Source organism: Gopherus evgoodei, chromosome 11, assembly GCF_007399415.2.
Source record: "Gopherus evgoodei ecotype Sinaloan lineage chromosome 11, rGopEvg1_v1.p, whole genome shotgun sequence".
NCBI lineage: Eukaryota > Metazoa > Chordata > Testudines > Testudinidae > Gopherus > Gopherus evgoodei.
The window spans coordinates 332,255-351,087 of record NC_044332.1 but is presented as its reverse complement, the minus strand read 5'-3'; the positions used below and the strand labels follow the sequence as shown (position 1 = coordinate 351,087).

The 18,833-nt window shown below is 47.2% G+C and overlaps 1 protein-coding gene across 3 annotated transcripts in view; it reads left to right on the top strand.

Annotated features, from left to right (window-relative positions):
- LOC115659982 (aryl hydrocarbon receptor-like) overlaps positions 1 to 18,501 on the top strand; it is a 114,347-nt gene extending 95,846 nt beyond the window's left edge. The window contains exons 5-11 of one of the 3 annotated variants that reach the window (XM_030580840.1): positions 1,344 to 1,467; positions 1,898 to 2,031; positions 2,680 to 2,882; positions 5,629 to 5,738; positions 12,850 to 12,991; positions 13,601 to 15,677; positions 17,620 to 18,501. In XM_030580840.1, coding sequence (XP_030436700.1) covers positions 1,344 to 1,467; positions 1,898 to 2,031; positions 2,680 to 2,882; positions 5,629 to 5,738; positions 12,850 to 12,991; positions 13,601 to 15,677; positions 17,620 to 17,700 — 2,871 coding nt within the window. In that variant the 3' untranslated portion in view covers positions 17,701 to 18,501. Of the gene's footprint in view, positions 1 to 1,343; positions 1,468 to 1,897; positions 2,032 to 2,679; positions 2,883 to 5,628; positions 5,739 to 12,849; positions 12,992 to 13,600; positions 15,678 to 17,616 lie in introns of all 3 variants that reach the window. The other 2 variants (XM_030580839.1, XM_030580841.1) reach the window with 2 other exon arrangements.
- The last annotated feature ends 332 nt before the right edge of the window (positions 18,502 to 18,833 follow it).

Sequence of the window (18,833 nt, the reverse complement as noted above, 5' to 3'; positions counted from 1 at the left end):
GTGGGAAGGGACAAGCGTCTCTTTGCCAGCCCCTGAAGACTGAGGGGTTAGGAGGTACAGGCCAGCCAGTTATCCCCTAAAAGGGGAAGGCACAGGAGATAATTTTTGTCCCCTCTATCCTCAGCCCAAGGAGACACACAAGAAGATCAATTGTGTAGCCAGAAGTTGAGGAAGGCTCCTGGCCCTACATCTGTCAAATGGGAGCAGCGTTGGGGAACGGATGGTCCAGGACGGGCCTTACGAGAGTTTTGAACTCCAACCCCAGCAATTTCAAATTGTTCCCTCTTGTACGTTCTCATTTGGCTGTGAACATTCAGCACAGCCCCTCACTGTACAAGCAGCATACGGGTCATTTTAAAATTTTTAAACTTGTCTGTCTTGCCTTTTGATGGAGGGAACAAATCCAAACCAGTTGGGGCATGGTGCTCCGTTAGCCTGTGCATATGGAACGCTTCACGTAGCAAAGAGTTTGGAACAGAATCCTGGATCTTAACACTCCTGACCCCGGGAGAGGCGCAACCTGAAAAGGCATTTGGTGGCCTAGGCTTATAGGTAGTTTTAAAGATTGCTGTGCACTGGTCGTGCACAGCGGGTGGCCTAGGAAGAGACCATGGACCAAACATTGAACACTGTGCCAGCAGGGAAATCAGGTAGTGTTTGTAATGTTTATTTCTATTTTTCTGTTGCTAACAGTTGGCTTTCAGCTGAAACTGTTAATTCTTTGATGCTGAATTAAAAAGTAACCTTAAAAGTCACCCAAACTGAACTTCATGAATGCCCTCCATCATGGCCTAAGCAGTGGGAGAAGGAGAGAGGTACATTAAATGAAAGAATCTGTTTGATTTCCAGGAGGCGTGGGAGGAAATCCTCAGGCACACTGGTTTGAAAGTCGTTTTATATTTTGCATAGCCTGACGGATTGATTCAGTCCACGTGTCCCTTGTATGAGGTCCAGGAAGCTGTTTTCACCTTTCTGGTGGGCATGCTTCCCAGCCAGATGGCCTCTGGCTTTGAATGCCACAGTAATACAAGTCATAAGATGATAGCCCCATTTTCAGAGCCTCCATTCTCCAGCTAGTCTGAATGACTCAAACATGCGGCTGATTTAACCGCTTTGCTGTGCACTTGTCTCCATGGCAGTTGTCAAAGGGTCGGCCTGCTACACTTCGTCAGTCTGGCAGTGCTGAGGGAGCCAGACCATGCGTAGGTGTTGAGCCACAGACAGGGGATGGGGCTGCAGAGCAGTGCTGCTGCAATGAATTAGTTGTGCCTTTCAGTTCTTGCTCCATGTGTCTCTCAGCTGAGTGGGCGTTCAATGGCATATTCCCTTTGATTTCTTTTCAGTCAGACATCATCTACCAGAGTGTGTTTGAGCTGATCCACGTGGACGATCGAGCCATGTTCCAGTGCCAGCTGCAATGGTCCCTAAACCTGCCTCCATACAAGGAACCGGATCAAGGCACAGACGGTAAGTGACCAGGGCTGAGGGAATACAAGACTGTGCAGTGAGAACCGTGACTACCGCTGCCTCAATGAGCTCTACAGGAAAAGCCCCATGGAGACTGACAAGCCTGAAGTGCTAAAGCAAACAAAGGGTTGTAAGGCACAATGGCACCTGCAATCCCACTGGGAACCCTGTCCAAAGGCGGGGGTGGGAGGGGAGCTGGCAATGCAATTTGTGGCCGTTTTGAGCAGGATGCTATTCTGAAGAAAACTTATTCTTAGTGGGAGCATCAAATGTGTTTTGATGAGCAGTGGAGGGCCAGACCAGTCAGAAAGATCAAGGAATGGAGGAGCCAGTGCCTGGTGGACATTAAGGACTCAGCATAACAGGAATGTTCTGAAGTGGTTTCAAACAAGACGAATACATTCTCTCTTGTTTTGGTTTGGTTTCCCAGCCATGCCTCATGTAGACAGCAGCAGCACCACCATGGATGACCCCCAGCACCTGCCACCTGAGAATTCATCCTTCTTAGAAAGAAGCTTCATCTGTCGCTTCCGTTGCTTGTTGGACAGCTCCTCGGGATTCCTGGTAATCCAGCCAGCAAGGCATTTGGGCTCAAATCCCCAGAGAGTTAGGCACCTACCTCTCAATGGGAGCTAGGTGCTTAAATGCCTTTGAGGATCTAGGTCTTTCTCCCCTGCTGCACTTGCCTCATGACAGTCACACCCCTGGGAACAGACTCTGAGCCTGGCTTCTCGAGTAGGTACTAGTTTCTGCTGTGGGATGGTGCAAACCTGACCAGAGATGATGGGAGTTGATGGGGAGTATTGGGATATTTCCCCATTCATGCCACACTGTGGGGAGTCCACAGAGCTTTGCCAGGCTCAAGCTTCCTCTGGACAGTTGGGATTTTGAGATGAGACAGTAGAGAAGAAGGATGGCCTGGTGGCCAAGGCCCTGCCCTAGAACTCAGAAGAACCATGTTCAACTCTCTGTGTGCCCTGGGGCAAATCTCACTGTGCCTCTGTTTCTCATGTGCCCAATAGGGATAATGGCAGTGTGTTATCTGTGAAACAGGGATAATTTTTCCCAGATCATGGGGGATATATTCAGTAATGTCTGTGTGGTACCTGGATACTACAGTGGTGGGGAGTTGAATGGAGAGATTTTGATATGAATGATCCATGTCACTAATGTATATCTTTGTCATCTCCACTTCTTCCTGCTTCCCCAAAGGCCTTGAATTTCCATGGCCGTTTGAAATTTCTCCATGGGCAGCAAAAGAGAACAGAAGATGGGACCCACAGGCCTCCCCAGCTGGCTCTGTTTGCCATCGCAACTCCGCTCCAACCGTTTTCTATCCTGGAGCTTCGAATGAAGACCTTCATCTTCCAAACAAAACACAAGCTGGATTTTACCCCCGTGGCCTGTGATTCAAGGTATGGCACAGAGTCAGGGCCAAGATGCCACATGCTCACAGCTCTCGTTAAGTTTGCTGAGGATATAGGCAGACATCATGCTATAGCGGATGTGAAATGCAAAACAAGAGATGCTAGTACTGCTGTTGTGGAAACAGAGAAAACATGATTGTAACCCTGGCCAAATGCCGGATTAAGTGAATAGAGAAAAGAAAGTCTCCTATGAAAAGTTTGTCCATTGCATTTCAAATAACCTGCAGTAAACATAATTACATTCAGAGGGACATCATCGGGTTAAAATCCACTGTGTCTCAAAACATATTTCCAGCTATTGGCATAGGCTGGGATTATCACAGCAACATAAAGGAGTTAGGTGCCTGTCCATGGGCCAGCTGCCTCCTAAGAGCTTTCTCATGGCCTGCGGTCACTCTGCAGCGTCCCTGCCTCAGTTTCCCTTTTCTTCAGTTCTGGGCCTATAACTTAAACTATCAGCAAAATTCTTCTTCAGTTCTGCAGTTCTCCATAGACTCTCAAAGCAGAGTTCTCAGATCTTCCCCATGTTCCCACTCCTAATCTTTCCCTCCAGACTTTCCCACCTCAAGTCTTTCCTTTAAAGACTCAGGGTCCCCTCCCAGAGCCTGCTCATGCTCAGCAGCCTCTGTAGTCTTTGCCATTTCCCACTGTAGTCTCTCAGTTCCCACCTGCCTCCTCTGGGTTTCCTGCTGGAGCCTATTCACACTCAGCAGCCATTCCCTGCCTTGGCAGGCGTCTGCTGAAATCTCTCCCTCCAGCCTCACTCTTGCTCTTTCCTTTCCTGAGTGAGCAAGCTAAGCAAGCATGCAGACATGGGACCCCCTGCTTCCTGCTGCTCCTTATCGAACAATCAGCTCCCCCAAACCCTGCTGGTTCTACTAATGAAACTCCACGCCCCATCCCAGCTGTGGAAGGCAGGGCTAATGGTACGGTCCTGGCCAGCTCCAGGCCTCTGACTGTTAAAGGGACTGGCCACCCTGTTACAGTGCCCAGCTCCCACTGAAATGGGCAGCTAACTCAGGCTCCTTTGAAAACCCCCTCATGGTTATTTCAGGGCATTACTTTTACTTTACAATTATTATTGCTCTTCTACCTTGTCCTTCCATGTAGATGGCATCTTGCTACAAATTCTCAGCTTGGAGAACATCCAGAAACACCTTTAAAGCAGTGGTCCCCAAACTCTGGGGAGTGCCCCCTAGGGAGGAACATTCAGGGGTGGGTATGTGGTGAGCCAGCCTCTACAGGTAGCAGGGAAGGAGCGCCATGCTTCTGTCCCTGCTCTGCTCCCAGACCAACTCCACTCCCAGCCCCACTCCTCCCCCTACCCCAACTCCCAGTCCTGCTCTGTCTCCAGCCTTGGGTCAGCCCCCATAGGGGTTGCGGAGGGAGCATCATGGCTCCAGGCCCAGCTCCGCCTCCAATCCAGATCCGCCCACAGTTCCGTTCCACCCTTAACCCGCGCTCCACTTCAGCTCCTGCACCACTCCCAATCCTGGCTCAGCTGTCATTCCCTCTCCATCCCAGACCAGCTCCTCCTCTACCCCAGTTCTGCCCCAGTCTCTGCTTTCAGCCCAAGCTCCCTTTGCTGAGGGAGCCTTGACTGTGAAGTAATGAGGGGAGAGGGAGCACAGGCAGATTCCATTACTGGCAAGGGGGCACAACTGGGAAAGTTTGCGCACCATTGGTCTAAAGGCAAAGGTGCAGGGAGAACGTACTGAAGATGACTCTTCCTAACTGTTCTTCTGTGAAGTGAGCAGAGTTGGATGGAATTTTTTGGCTGAAACATTTTTCTGCTGGAAAATATTGATTTGCTGAAATCAAAACATTCTACAGGAACTTGACAAAATTACAGTGGAACGCAGCCAGGATTCGATCCAAAACCTGGTTCATTCCAGCTCAGATGTCCTGCTCTTCAGCAACCAGTCCGCTGGGCTGAATGGGAGCTGAGAGGCTAGAAACTCAAGCTTATATGCAGGCAGTTCCTTGACAGCCCAGGCTTCCAAGATCCCAAGTCTTGGGTAGCTGGCTGGACAGGCCCCAACTCCCAGGCTTCCCGAGGACTTAGGAGGCTGGTTTCCTATTCGGAGCAGCTCCCCTGAGGACCTGGACAGCCCAGCAGGCTGGCTCCTTGGGTACGGGGGTTGCCTTGTTTCCCAGCTGGGGCAAAAACAACGAGGAGTCCTTGTGGCACCTTAGAGACTAACAAGTTTATTTGGGCATAAGTTTTCATGGGCTAAAACCCACTTCATCAGATACATGGAATGGAAAATACAGTAGCAGATATATATACACAGTACATGAAAAGATGGGAGTTGCCTTACCAAGTGGGGGGGATCAGTGCTAATGTGCTAATTCAATTAACAGTAGAATACCCAGGGAGGGAAAGGGAAGAATACAAAGGGGCAGTCATTCTGCAATACCTGTGCACACCAGCTGGGGTAGTCATTCTACAAAAAAAATTGAGTTGATTTTTCTTTGGTTTGCTTTATCCTGGTGAGGACTGAAACATTTTCAAAATCTCAGAATTTTTCACAGAATGGAAAATGCCTCTTCACTCAGCTGGAGAGATAACTATGGGTGGGCTAAGTCCACCAGAGCTTTCCCTGTTAACCCAATCTGTGCATTTATCTGATAAGCCCGAGCTAATGGACCCACATAGCTGTGTTCTGCATTCATCCTTGGTCCTAAAAGTTCCGTGAACTGCATTTCTTGTTTTGTTTGTTTTATTTTACAGAGGAAAAGTTGTGCTGGGATACACAGAAACTGAGCTCTGCATGAGAGGCTCTGGGTACCAGTTTATCCATGCAGCAGACATGATGCACTGTGCAGAGAAGCATGTGAAAAGTGAGTTTGGGGCCAAGCTATAAGATCAAAGATCCAACTCAGCGAACATGATTGTATTGTCCTATTTTATGCAGGGATGGTCTACTCAAGGAAGATTACTAGAGGGGAGGGATAGCTCAGTGGTTTGAGCATTGGCTTACTAAACCCAGGGTTGTAAATTCAATCCTTGAGGGGGCCACTTAGGGATCTGGGGCAAAATCAGTACTTGGTCCTGCTAGCCAAGGCAGGGGCCTGGACTCAATGACCTTTCAGTTCCATGAGATAGCTATATCTCCATATATTATTTTAATTATTATTTTACCAGCATAATTATAATTCTTTGTATGCTGGTCCCTTTGCGTATTCCACATGTGGGTGCGCATCATGTGAATGAGTCTGGAAGTTTTTCCAGGCAGTGTCCAATGACCTGCACATGAACTGTATCTTCCCTTGTGCTCCCCAATCAAAGGTATAGGGGGCAGTGTGAGTGGATAGCTCTCCAGTTCCCTCTTATGGCCACATGGCCTGAGTCAGAATCCTGTCTTCCTTCGCTCTTGAACTCTCAAGAAGAGTTATAGTACATATTGGCTGCAAATAATTATCCTGTAGTTTAGAAATCTTAGTTGTATGTCATATAGTTTAGAACAATTTAGTAAACCCCTCCCCCCAGTCGGGGACTGTCTTTGTCTTGGGGACTATGCCCAGGTTCCTGGGCTTCAAGAACTGCATCTCCTGCCTCCGCTCTTTTTCCGTCAGCGATGGTCAACGGTGACTCTACTGTCTGGGTGAGGCGCATAGGTTTGAGAAGTGTCCTTCCTGCCCAGAACCAGAGAGGCCCAAGGAAGGACTCAGGCTGAAGAAGCACCTAATGGAAGAGGCTTTGAGGCCCTGCTCTGATCTGGGCCAGAGGGACCTCCCTGTACTTTGGCCTAAGCTGACCAGCAATGCCCCTCCAAGCATGAGCCACGGAGTGGAGCTGCTGGCACCAAAGCCCAAGGACTCAGGACACAGGGCTCCCCATGTGAGTAAGAAACACACTTATGTGCATAAGGGCAGATCCCAGGAGTGGACTGCGCTCAAGGAACTTGTTTGCTCCCCAAGCCATGCCTGGTCAGGTGAGACGTCATGTACAGATCCCATGGAACTGGCGCCAAAGCCCTCTGTGCTGGAGGATAAGGCAAAGAAGAAAAAGGATCCATCAGTCCCAACAGTGAGTGTAGTACCAGGTCAGAAAGACAGACCAATCCCATCCATGAGGGCAGGTCTGGATGTACCATTGGTACTACCTTGGCAATTCGGAGAGTGGCCAGCTCTGATGGATAAAGCAGGTCCCTCTGGTGCCTTAGTGGGAACTCTGCAGACTCTGGCATAAGGAGAATTTTCTGACACCGGAGGATGTCTTTCTCCCCCACCCACAGTCTCCACTTCTATCGGGCCCTGCAGTTCTCAGGGAAGTTCTTAGCCGGGAGGCCAAACTGTTGCGGCTGTCACAGGAGAGACCCCATCCCGATCCACTGGACAGGAGCGTCTCAATAGCAACAGCACCACCATTTCTGATGGAACCTCTTCAGAGTTGGAGGAGTCAGAGGCAGTAGCTCCACCAATATCTCCAGGAAGGTGCAGGAGCCCAGACAGACAGCCACAGAACCCCGAGCCTCTTGACTACAACACCCCCCCTGCCCAGGAACACCTGGTCATTTCCCTTGGGTATCACCACAACTGATAAATCCCTCCTTCTGGCTGTACTGGGGCCCCTGGGATCCTTATAGCAGATGCCCAGAATTTTCGCAAGGGTCCTACCATTCTTCCACTTCTAGTCAGCCAGTTCCATCGGTGTATGAGGAGGAAGAAGCAGTGCCGGTGCCGCCAGTTCTGACTGGAACCTCCTCATGACTGGACAACGCGGTCATCCAATTGCCACCCTCTCTTCAAGATCTATTCCAAAGGGTGGTCGATGACTTGCAAATTCCACTGGAGGAGGCCTAGGGCCCCCAACACCATCTCTTGGAAATCTTGCAGCCACAGGGACCATCCCTTCCAATAAACGAGGCCATCCTGGGACCAGCTAGAACAGTTTGGCCTACTCCAGCATTGTGTGCCCCCACCCTGCAGTGAGCTGAGAGGCATTGTTTAGTACTCTCCTGTGAGGTAGCCCTACCCTGGTCCCACTGTATGTTGTTTACCTTCTTTTCTCCCCCAGTTGGCGGCACTTGGGGGAGTTCTCTGAGGCAACCACACATGGGCAGAGGGTTGGCTCCTCCTCTTCCCTTCCCCTTGAAAAAGAGGAGGATCTGCCTGGAAAGAGGGCCAGTCTCTCAGACAGACCCTGGATATTCAGCTCCAATGGGTTAATCTCCTAGAGTCTATTGCTTCTATTGCTCCTTCATGGAGTTTGCCTTCTACCACTCTTCCTGGGGCACATTTCTTTGCTGTCAGTCAGGGAGGCTTTGGGAGTGGTGTGTCTTGTGGCTGTTTCCTCCTTGGCTAGGACCAGCAGTCTCTGGGTGGAGCAGCCTTATTCCTGATCACTGTCCCTTCCTATGGTAAAATCCCCTTTTTAAGCTCCTCCTCCTTTAGGCTGAACAAGTCTTGAAGGTGCATCTTGTTACCATGGAACCGGCCCATAAGAACTCATTAGTTTCCTTCATATCAGAGTGATGGTGTGTCCCTTCACATACCTCACCCCTCAAGATGAGAAGGCCATTTGGGGTTGGGTTGTCTCCATCCCCGATCTCCTGTGAAAAGAAACTGGGGTCCTTTCCCACCTAGTGTTGTACTTGGAAGCTATAGTGTTGTAGTGCAGGCTACCATCTCGTCATAGGAGGGTTCATGTCCTCTGTTGTCTGGATCCAGCGTAGGGGCACGTAATCAGTGATCAGGGAAAAGGGGCTACACAACAAGTAATACCTGAGGGTGTCTACTGCCCACTGGTAAGTTAATACTTCCTTGTCAATAATTGAGTACGACTTTTCCCTAGGGAACAGGACCAGGTGTTTTTCTCCTTCAAAGTCTTGTGAGAAGATGGCACGAGATCGACATTCGAGGCATCTGTGTATAGTATGAATTCCTGAAAAAAATCAGGGCTGAAGAGCACAGGTGCCTATCATAGTCGTGTTTTCAGTTTCCTGGATGGCTTCCACACGCTTCCTATCGTAATAGATCTTCTGAAGGTTGTTGTCAGGGCTGGCCTTACCATGAAGCAAACTGAGGTGGCCGCCTCAGGTGCCAGACTGTGGGGGGGGCGGGGTGGACACCACAAGGACCCAGAGTGTAGAAAATTGCATCTGGTGCCGGTGCATATGTATTCTCCCTGCTCTAGATGCACAGACCTGTGGAGGGTTGTGCTTGAGGAAGGAGGGCACAAGAGACATAACAGGCAGGCAGGAGAAAAGGTGAGAGGGAATAACAGAAAACAGCAAGAGCTGCAGGGAGAGAGAGGAGGTGGCACCTCTTATGTACCTCTCTCGCACCCCCAGGAGCCTGGATTGATTCACACCAGCTTCTCAGGGAGCTTCCTGTTTCCTGCTACTTCCGTGAATCCACTTGAGGGGAACAGGCAGTCAGCTGAAGTAGCAGGAGCCAGTTAGGCTCTTAAGACGCTGATATCTTCCCTCACTCAGGCCCTGCTACCAGCCTGCTTATTTGTCCCCTTCAATCAAGTGTTGAGAGCCACAATAGCTGGCACAGAACAGCAGTCATGAGTGAAAGAAGAAAACGCCCCTCTGGGGCAGCATTCAGAAAAAGAAAGCTTTTCTATCTAAGCAGGAAGGAGCTCTCCGGAGATACATAGAATCATAGATTATTAGGGTTGGAAGGGACCTCAGGAGATCATCTAGTCTAACCCCCGGCTCAAAGCAGGACCCATCCCCAAATGGCCCCCTTAAGGATTGAACTCACAACCCTGGGTTTAGGAGGCCAGTGCTCAAACCACTGAGCTATCCCTCCTGCTGCTGCTGAGTTTAGTTCCTTAAGTCTAGATGATCCAGGACTGTGGACCAACTTGAGCAGTGTTCTTCACCTTGGTTAGTTTTTGAGGCCTGTAAGTGGAAAAATTGTTGTATTGTTTTTTGTCTTTTCATTTTCACTTTGACCTGCAACATATAAAAGAGATGAATAAAGTAAATGTTTTGTTAGGATAATGCAAAGTTAACATGAGGATAATGCAAGTTACACCAAAATACATAACAAATTTCCATTCCCAGTCACAAATCTAGCATTCTGGAGCAAAGTCACTAAAATATAGTCCAACAACAGAGGTTTATTTAATGTGCCCTTCACTTTTCCCTCCACCGCACTCCACTCACCGGTGTTGTTCTTGGTCAGTGGAGACTCAGACTTCAGAGGTGCTTTCACATGAGTACAGACACCTCTCAGGTGGGGGGCAAGAAGGCACCTTGCTTGTTCCTCCAGCTGCTCACTGTTCGCTCTGGCCACTGCTGTTCATTGTGGCACCGTTCACTCCACCACTCTGTTGACAATGCCCTGCGCAGTCACCTTCTGCTGCCACCTGCCACCGTGACCTCTGCGAGTTGGTCTCTTGAGGTCCCACCAGCTCTCAGTGATTTCAGCTGAGTTCTCAGTGTGGGAACCTCGCTGCTAGTGCAATCTGGGCTGTCTCTTCCACAGAAACACTGTCCCCACAGCAGGACTGAGCACTTAGACCTGATTATCAGTGAGTTCAGCTGCAGTGGTCACTTAACAGAACAAAAGACTATGTATGGAGCCTAATCAGCTCTGTCTTTAAACAGTGGAGAGGGACAGGTCCCCACCCTCTCTCTTGAGGCCCTCAATCAGCACAGGCTAAGTATAGTTCTACTGCCCTTTACTCATACAATAAGAACAACAACATTTCATTCCTCCTCCCACCGGCATTCAAGTAATTTGTAACCCAATCCCAGCCAAAATCTATCACTTGGGCAACACAGCTGTTTGCTGGATACCTAGGTAGATTAGGTGTGCATGTAAATACAGTCTGGTCCTGAAGCCTTTCCCCCCAGCCCCAGCTTCAGCTCATCACTAGCTGTCAGCGAGAGAGCTCATTTAGACTTGGTTTACAAATCATCATTTGAAATTATTAGGTTGGCCAACATCACCAAATGAATACACTGACATTGTCATAAAAAACACAGTTGTATAAGAAAGCTAGTCTATGTTCATATTTTTCAAATCTATTATACTTTTTCAGATACGAGTATTTTATCATACACTGTATATGCTTTTCAAGTGTGTAGTAATGTTTCAATTCCGATTCACATTTCCGAATAGTCACTAACCTGGCATGTAACTAGTTCACAAAACTGGATGGGGGGGTTGGGGAAATTCAAGGGTGGATGTAGGGGAAATCACTGTTGCACAGTATTCCATAAAGAGAGAGTCTCCCTCCAGCTACACCCCAAATTCCTCCCCAGAATTGTTTCCAAATTCCATATCACCAATCAATTCACTTACCTGTATTTTTTCCAAAACCTCATGCTTCTCCTGGGGACAGGAAACTGCACTCCCTCGACGTCAGATGCAACCCAATGTTCTACCTGCAGAGAACCAAACCCATCAGAAAATCTGAGGCTCTTTGTCGCCATAGTGAAAAGGTCAAGGGGCCAAGCTGTAGCCTCACAGAGAATTTCCAAGTGGGTCTCAGGATGAGTATTGAATACTGTACGATAGCAAACCTTCCCCTCGTAGAGGTGTTACAGCTCACTCCAGGCAAACACAAGCAGCCCCCATGGCATTCTTATCAGATGTCCCATTGCAGGACATTTGCAAAGCCACAATTCAGTGCTTGGTCCACAGGTTTATGGCTCATGATGCCCTGATTCAAGTGGTACTAGGGATGCAGCAGTAGGAATGGCTGTTACAAACAGCTCTGCTAGCAGCTTTCTCGCACCCACTGATTGCTGCTTGCACGACACCCACCTGTAGAATACACGTAGGGACCCGCCCTTGAAAAAGAAGACGATGGAGAAGAGGTTACTTACTGTAACTTGAGGTTCTTCAAGATGTGTAGTCCCTATCTGTATACCACTACCCACCTTCCTTCCCCTCTGCTGCAGACTCACTTGCATTGTGGTAAGAGGAGGAACTGGAGAGGTGTCGGCCTGCACCACCCCTTATGCCCTCATTTGGAAGCACAAGGGAAGGTACTGCACACGTGCAGGTCAACAGACACTACTTAGAAAAAATTCCAGACCCAGGCACATAACACAAATGCATGCCCACGTGTGGAATCCAGATAGGGACCGCACATCTCGAAGAACCTCCCCTTGCAATAAGTAACATCCTCCTGTACAAGTTTAACTTCCCAAAGAATACCTCTGAGTATGAGCTAAGCCAGGTAGCTATACTGGCATAACTAGAGTGGTATAATTATACTGGTAGAGTTATGCTGGGAAATTTCCACATGTAGACAAGCTCTGAATTCTGACTTGCAGCAGCCCATGTTAGTTTAGTCCTAACCTTGTCCTATCCAGAAATTGCCCATTTTGTTAAGCTGTGCTGTGTTTCTGTGATGTGGACAGATATCCACTAGGAATCTGACCGAACCTTCTGAAATCACTCATTTGTGATCCAGGTTTGATTTGACTGCAGCCCTCCAGATGCGAAAAGCTAATGGACAAACATGTCACACCACCAAGACTCAAACGTCCCAAAGCCACTGAGAAAATTCATTGGAACATAGGAATAGCCAGACTGGATCACCCCCGAAGTACGTGTAGCCCAGTATCTTGGCTGGCACCAGATACTTCTGAGCTTCTAATAGGCAGCTGTGTATGGTAATCTGCCCCAGAAAGGTCTCGTTCTCTTCCCTAGTAGTTATAGTTTGGTTTAAACCCTGAAACATGAGGTTTTATGTCCTACTGAGGTTTTATAGCCCAGTGCTGATCCCAGGCAATGAACTCAGGGCCAGTAAGGATTTTCTTTAACATTATACACTTTGCCAAGTAAGGCCAGGGCGTAGCTATGCAGTGTCACTGTAAAAGGTTTGCCTACATGGTTTGTGAGCTGGTCCGTGAAATGGTTCTGCAGATCTCAGTTGGTAACCTTTTTCTGGATGTAATAGACAGGAGCAGGCTGAGAGCTATTTCTTGGTGCATTTTGCTGAGCTTAGGCTGCTACCTTCTTCTGTTTGCCCTAGTTATGAAAACCGGAGAGAGCGGAATGACTGTTTTCAGGCTGCTGACGAAGAAAGCAGGCTGGATCTGGGTCCAAGCAAATGCGAGACTGGTGTATAAAGGAGGCCAACCGGACTGCATCATTTCCAGGCTGCGGGCCCTGTCGTAAGTGTCCCTCCAGATGGCGAGGGTGAAATCCTGGCCCCATTGAAGTCAATGACAAAACTGTTACTGAGTACGCTCAAGTCAGGATTTCACCTCGCAGCCTTCATTTCCTCAGGGCATGGACAAAATCACCTGCCATGCTGAAATGCAGCTGTGTTGAAATTGTACCTGGTCCCAAGCCTCAAAGATGGCATCCAAGCTTCCCCAAAATTTAGGGGTGTTCAGATCTGAGGCAGGTCTCTAGATCATAGGCTGATACACTGCCCAGTGTTCTGCAGGTCAGACTAGATGATCATAATGGTCCCTTCTGGTCTTAACATTTATAAAACCTATGAAAAATAGCCTTTCAACAGAGCTACCTAAGCCACACTGACACTCGGCACAACCTCTGGCTCCATTTATCTGAGTTAGGAGTATTTCCCATTTCAGAGCAAGCCAGAAAACAAAGCAACCACCCCCCCAATTGTAGGGTTTAAAGTAGAGAAAACACTCAAACCGATGCCAACTTGTTTGCTCTCATCTCACTCTCTAGCAGCTGTTTTTTGCCCAGCCCTATGTATTTCATTGTCCTGTCACCCTCTTCTTAATGTCCCATTCATATACCTGCAGGAATGAAGAAGGAGAGGAGCATTTGTGCAAGCGGAGCCTGCAACTGCCTTTTCAATTTGCCACGGGTGAAGCAGTCCTGTATGAAAACAGTCTGCCAGGGTTCCTGGACTACTTGCACACCAAGAAGGTTTCAAAGTCAAAGAGAGAGACTCCCCTGAAGCAGGACTCCGTAGATCCCAACTCGCTCCTAGGGGCCATGATGAACCAAGACGAATCCATATACGTCTCCCATGCTGATAACGTGCCACAGTTCTCCCTGGCAGATATTGTCGATGTACCGGAAGAGCCATGGCTGGATGATGGAAATAAGAGAGCTGTCAAAGAGAGTGACTCACTCCTAGTCATCTTTGAAACACTCTTTGAAAAGGGCAATGTGGATGGTGACATCTCTAAGACTCTGCAGAGCCTGGAAATGGATGACCTGGAATTAAAGCAATGGGAGGAGATCTTGTGCAACATGGACACCAAGGAGCCAGTGGCCCAGGGTTTCCAGGAGAGACCAAATGACGAGGTGACTTCCTGTGTGGAGGAGATATTGTTTAAAAACGATAATGGAAAGAATCTGGGGTTTCCACAGTATGATGTGATGGCTTCATCTCAGGCCCTTATTCAACAAATTCCTCTGGAACAAATTCCACAAAGCACTCAGCTAAACAGACTTCAAAACCAGCTGGTCAATAATAAGAAATGCAATCAGCAAAGCAAGCCTCTGGTGAATTGTCACCATTTCTGGGGGGCTAATTCAGCAGCCTCTGCACCATCTGGATTTCAAAATCCAATGTATACTTCACATCAAAATTCACTAGACCATGATCTTCAGGGTCCTTTAGTCACCAATATGTCCCAGGATATCACTTCTAAACCAGAAAAGCAAGCATGTTTTGATCAAGCAAATTTGCTAAGTGGGAATATACTAAGTTCCTTGGGTTTCAATAACCAGCGAACTACAGGGATTAATCTAACAAATCCTGCACAGGTATTTCAGCCAAAGGCTCCTGCTCCAGTTTCCTGGGGGAATGTTATTCCTAATAATCAGATACATCGGGGCTCAACTCTGATTGACTCAAATCATCCAGCTCCATTAAAAATGAATTCACAAGAGAGTCAGCAGCCAGACCCATTGGTTTCAATGAATCCAGTCATCAGTTTCAATCAGAATAATTCTCCAAGAGGTCGCTTGTTAGATGTTTGGAAATCTGCCACTCCAAATCAGCTGGGAATCAAACCAATGGAGACAGAGTCACCAACTCTATTGGCAAATAACCAACAGAATCTTTTTGGATCACAAGTAACAAATCCATGGATTTCCTCCTCACAGCCTGCTCTTAACAATGATCAGGGCATGCAAGAGTTCAGCATAATGCAGGTGTCTCCAGTGCAAGCTCTACAGAATGAAATATCTGATTCTGTTGAGCAAAAATCTAGTACATTAGAAGCTGGCCACCTGTCTAGAAGCCATTCCTTTCCCCAGCATACCTCTTCACATGGACCTCACTTAATGCCACATTTGTACAATAAAGAGCAGCAGCAGATGCTTCAGAACAAACAGTTGTCAACACAGCAACAGCAGCTGATGCAAGCAAGGATATATCCTCAAGCTCATTGCAGGCCAACTCAAATGCAACACAATGGACTTCCACTGGTCAGCTCCTTGGAGCCAAGTAGCTGGTGTCACATTCGCTCCCGGGTGGGAAACCAGCAAATGGACAATATTTGTGAAAGCTCATTGAAGTCCTCATCATGTAGCACGTTATCTAGTGATGTTACATTAGCTTCATGGGAATATGAAAACAGTGGCTTATCCTTTGAAAATGATGTTGCGTTTCCTAAAGCCACTCACATGACATCCTTTCCCCAGCAACAAAATACCATGCCCTGTCATGCTGAGAGCAATCCAAAACTGTGTAACTACCAAAGGCCTAAAGAACCCATTCTGGGTTCCTCAGTGACTCCTCCCACAGAAGCTGGTTTGAGAGGACCTTTCTACCAGTTGGAACCAAATTTTCCTTCCGTGTCATTAACAGATAGGCAGATGAAGAGTCAGCAGCAGCTCTTCACTTACAATATTCAGTTCAAGGTGAGGGAGGGGGGCATATGTTAAGGTATGAAAACTGGACGGACACAAGAACAACCAAGCTGTGCATGTTAAGTGACAAGCTGAGACATATGAACATTATATAAGGTTTGGTTTTGTAGTTATTGTAGTTATACAGACACAATGCAGATGGATTTTGAAAATGTGCAGATTCATTTTGAAACTTGCAACTGAGAGCCAAAAGCTTCCAGCCCATTGAGGAAGGAAGATGTCTGGGATGTCAGTATTTCTTGAAGGCCATTGTTCTATAAAAATGGCTTTAAAATGTTAAACAAGACCACTTTTTATCTTAACAATGCCATTTCAGCATATTCTTCTTCACAACCCCTTATACAGTCAGTGTTCAAAGCACTATTTAAAAAGTCTGTTATAATAATGATCCTTGAACCAACAGTACAAACTATTTCTGACCTACAAGCTAAATTTTGAGAAGGGGCTAGTGATGTTAGATGCCTAATTTTTGTGGGCACCTAACCTGAGACCCCTTAAGGGGCATCTTTCACAAGATGGGTGCTCAGTACTTCCTAAAAATCACAGCCATTTCCGGTGTCTCAAACTAAACACCTGAAATAAAGTTGGTTGGGATTTTTCAATAATACCACCCCATTCCTCATCAGAAAATGCTGATTCATCAAAACTGAAACTTGTCATGGAAATGACTCATCAGTTTTGATGGGAAGGTTTCTCAGGCCCAGGATTAAATTTCTGGTCAAAGTGAAGGACCCACCTGTGATGTGTGAATTCCAGGTTCAAGTCTTAGATCAGGGACTTGAACTTGGGTCACCTACAGTCCCACTGAGTGCCTTCACCACAAGGCTGAGTCTATCTTTCTGCAGGCCCGGGAATATTTAATGATCTATACAAAATAGGATAGCTCCAACAGGAGCAATTAAGAGAGACCCACTTGAGAATAGCCTAGTTGTTAGAGCATTCACCTGGATTGTGGCAGATGCAACTTCAAGTCCAGAGGATTAGTATTCTAATATGTATTTCCAATCGAAGATGATAAATATATTTTCTCAGCTCTGCAGCCAGCTGTGAGCAGTCTCCATATCCAGCTTCAGGGTTATCTTCTACAGACAAAGAATGTAGGCCATGCTTGCAGGATGGGGGACCCTATCCTGGGAACTAGTGACTCTGAAAAAGATTTAGAGCTGTGGTAGATAAACAGCTGAACATGAGCTCTCAGTGTGATGCTGTAGCCAATGGAGCTAATGTGATCCTGGGGTGAACAAAAGGGGAAATTTTGAGTAGGAGTAGAGAGGTTATTTTACCTCTATATTTGGAACTGGTGCAACTGCTGCTGAATACTGTGTCCAGTTCTGGCACTCAGAATTCAAGAAAGATGTTAGTAAATTAGAGAGGGTTTAGAGAAGAGGCACAAGAATGATTGATTTTAGAGGATTAGAAACCATACCTTATAGTGATAGACTCAAGGAGCTCAATCTATTTAGCAGAACAAAGAAAAGGTTAAGGGGAGACTTGATCACGGTCTGTAAGTACCTACATGAGGAACAAATATTTGACGATGTGCTCTTCAGTCTAGGAGAGAAAGGTGTAACACAGTCCAATGTCTGGAAGTTAAAGCTAAAACAAATTCAGACTGGAAATAAGGTGTAAATTGTTAACAGAGTAATTGACCACTGGAACAATTTACTGTAGGTCGTGGTTGGATCCTCCATTGCTGATCATTTTTAAATTGAGATTGGATGTTTTTCTAAAAGTTCTGCTCTAGGAATTATTTTGGGGAAGGTCTCTGGCCTGTGCTATGCAGGAGATCAGACTAGATGATCATAATGATCCTTCTGGCCTTGGAATATATTAATCCTCCCCTCTCATTGCTTTGCTGACATGCTGACACTTTCCTCCTTTTTTCCTTGCCTGATTGCGATTCTAACTCATCTCTTCTTTTTCTGCTCAGCAGTGTCACCAAAATGAAGAGAATGCCTCCATGGAATTTACTTCTACAATTGCTAAAGACGGTGTGTGTTTCCCCAAGTATTGAGAGGGAGTGTAGCAATAGAGAAGGAAAAGACCCTGCTCCCAGCTGTGGACTGATTTCATGGCCTTGGATCGGCAAGACTTTTTTTCCCCCTACTGATGTGTGACTATTTCGGTATTATTATAATTGTTGCTGCCGGTGGCTTTTTCTTAGTGAACACACACGCATTCCTGAGACACTCTACTATGGATTCCTCAGAGATGAACTTAAATGCTCATGCATTTTCTATTGAAGAAACTATACCCCTCTCAACCAGTTGTCTTCTGCTTGATCTTCTGAGCAGAGTCAAGGAGAATTAAGCACCAATAACCGGATTAGGCACTAAAGTAACTGAGCCACAATAAGCTTTAAAAAACTGGGAATAAGTACTTGGAGTTTCCAATGAGTTTTCCAGGTCAAGTAATTACCAAGACAAAGGACACAGATGTAAGAAAAATGCCTGAGATGCTGCAATAGAAATTCCATAAGGCTGCTGTCTGATCTCCTGCCTGAACGCTAAGGCCAAGAGTTCAAATTCAAGGGACAAAGATATGGTTGCAGTCTTTGCAAGCATTATTTGTGCATGTGCTCTTGTCCATTGGGAAGCTGTGTGTGATACGATCTGGATATGGAATGGGGGCACTTCTAAATCCAAAAAGCATCTACCCCTCGAATGATTGTACATGACCAAATGACTGAAATCAACCCAAGGTTATCAGTGCTAACAAAGATGATAAGCCTTGTACTGACTTATTTTACTTTTCAGAGGTTCTCAAACTTCATTGCATCATGACCCTCTTCTGACAACAAAAATTACTATAGATCCTCAGGAATGGGGACCAAAGCCTGAGGCCACCCACTGCCCTGGGTGTGGGGACCAAAGCCCGAGCCCCAATGCTCCAGGTAGTGGTGCGGGGGGGGGGGTCAAAGCCAAAGCCCAAGGACTTCAGCCCCAGGCAGGGGACCTGTAACCTGAGCCCTGCTGCCCAGGGCCGAAGCCCTCAGGCTTCTTTGACCCCAGGCAGTGGGGCTCAGGCTTCAGCTCTGGGCCCCAGCAAGTCTAAGCCAGCCCTGGTGACCCCATTAAAATGGGGTCACGACCCACAATTTGAGAACCGCTGCTTTACATGTATTGGCCACACAGTTGTTTTCCCCAC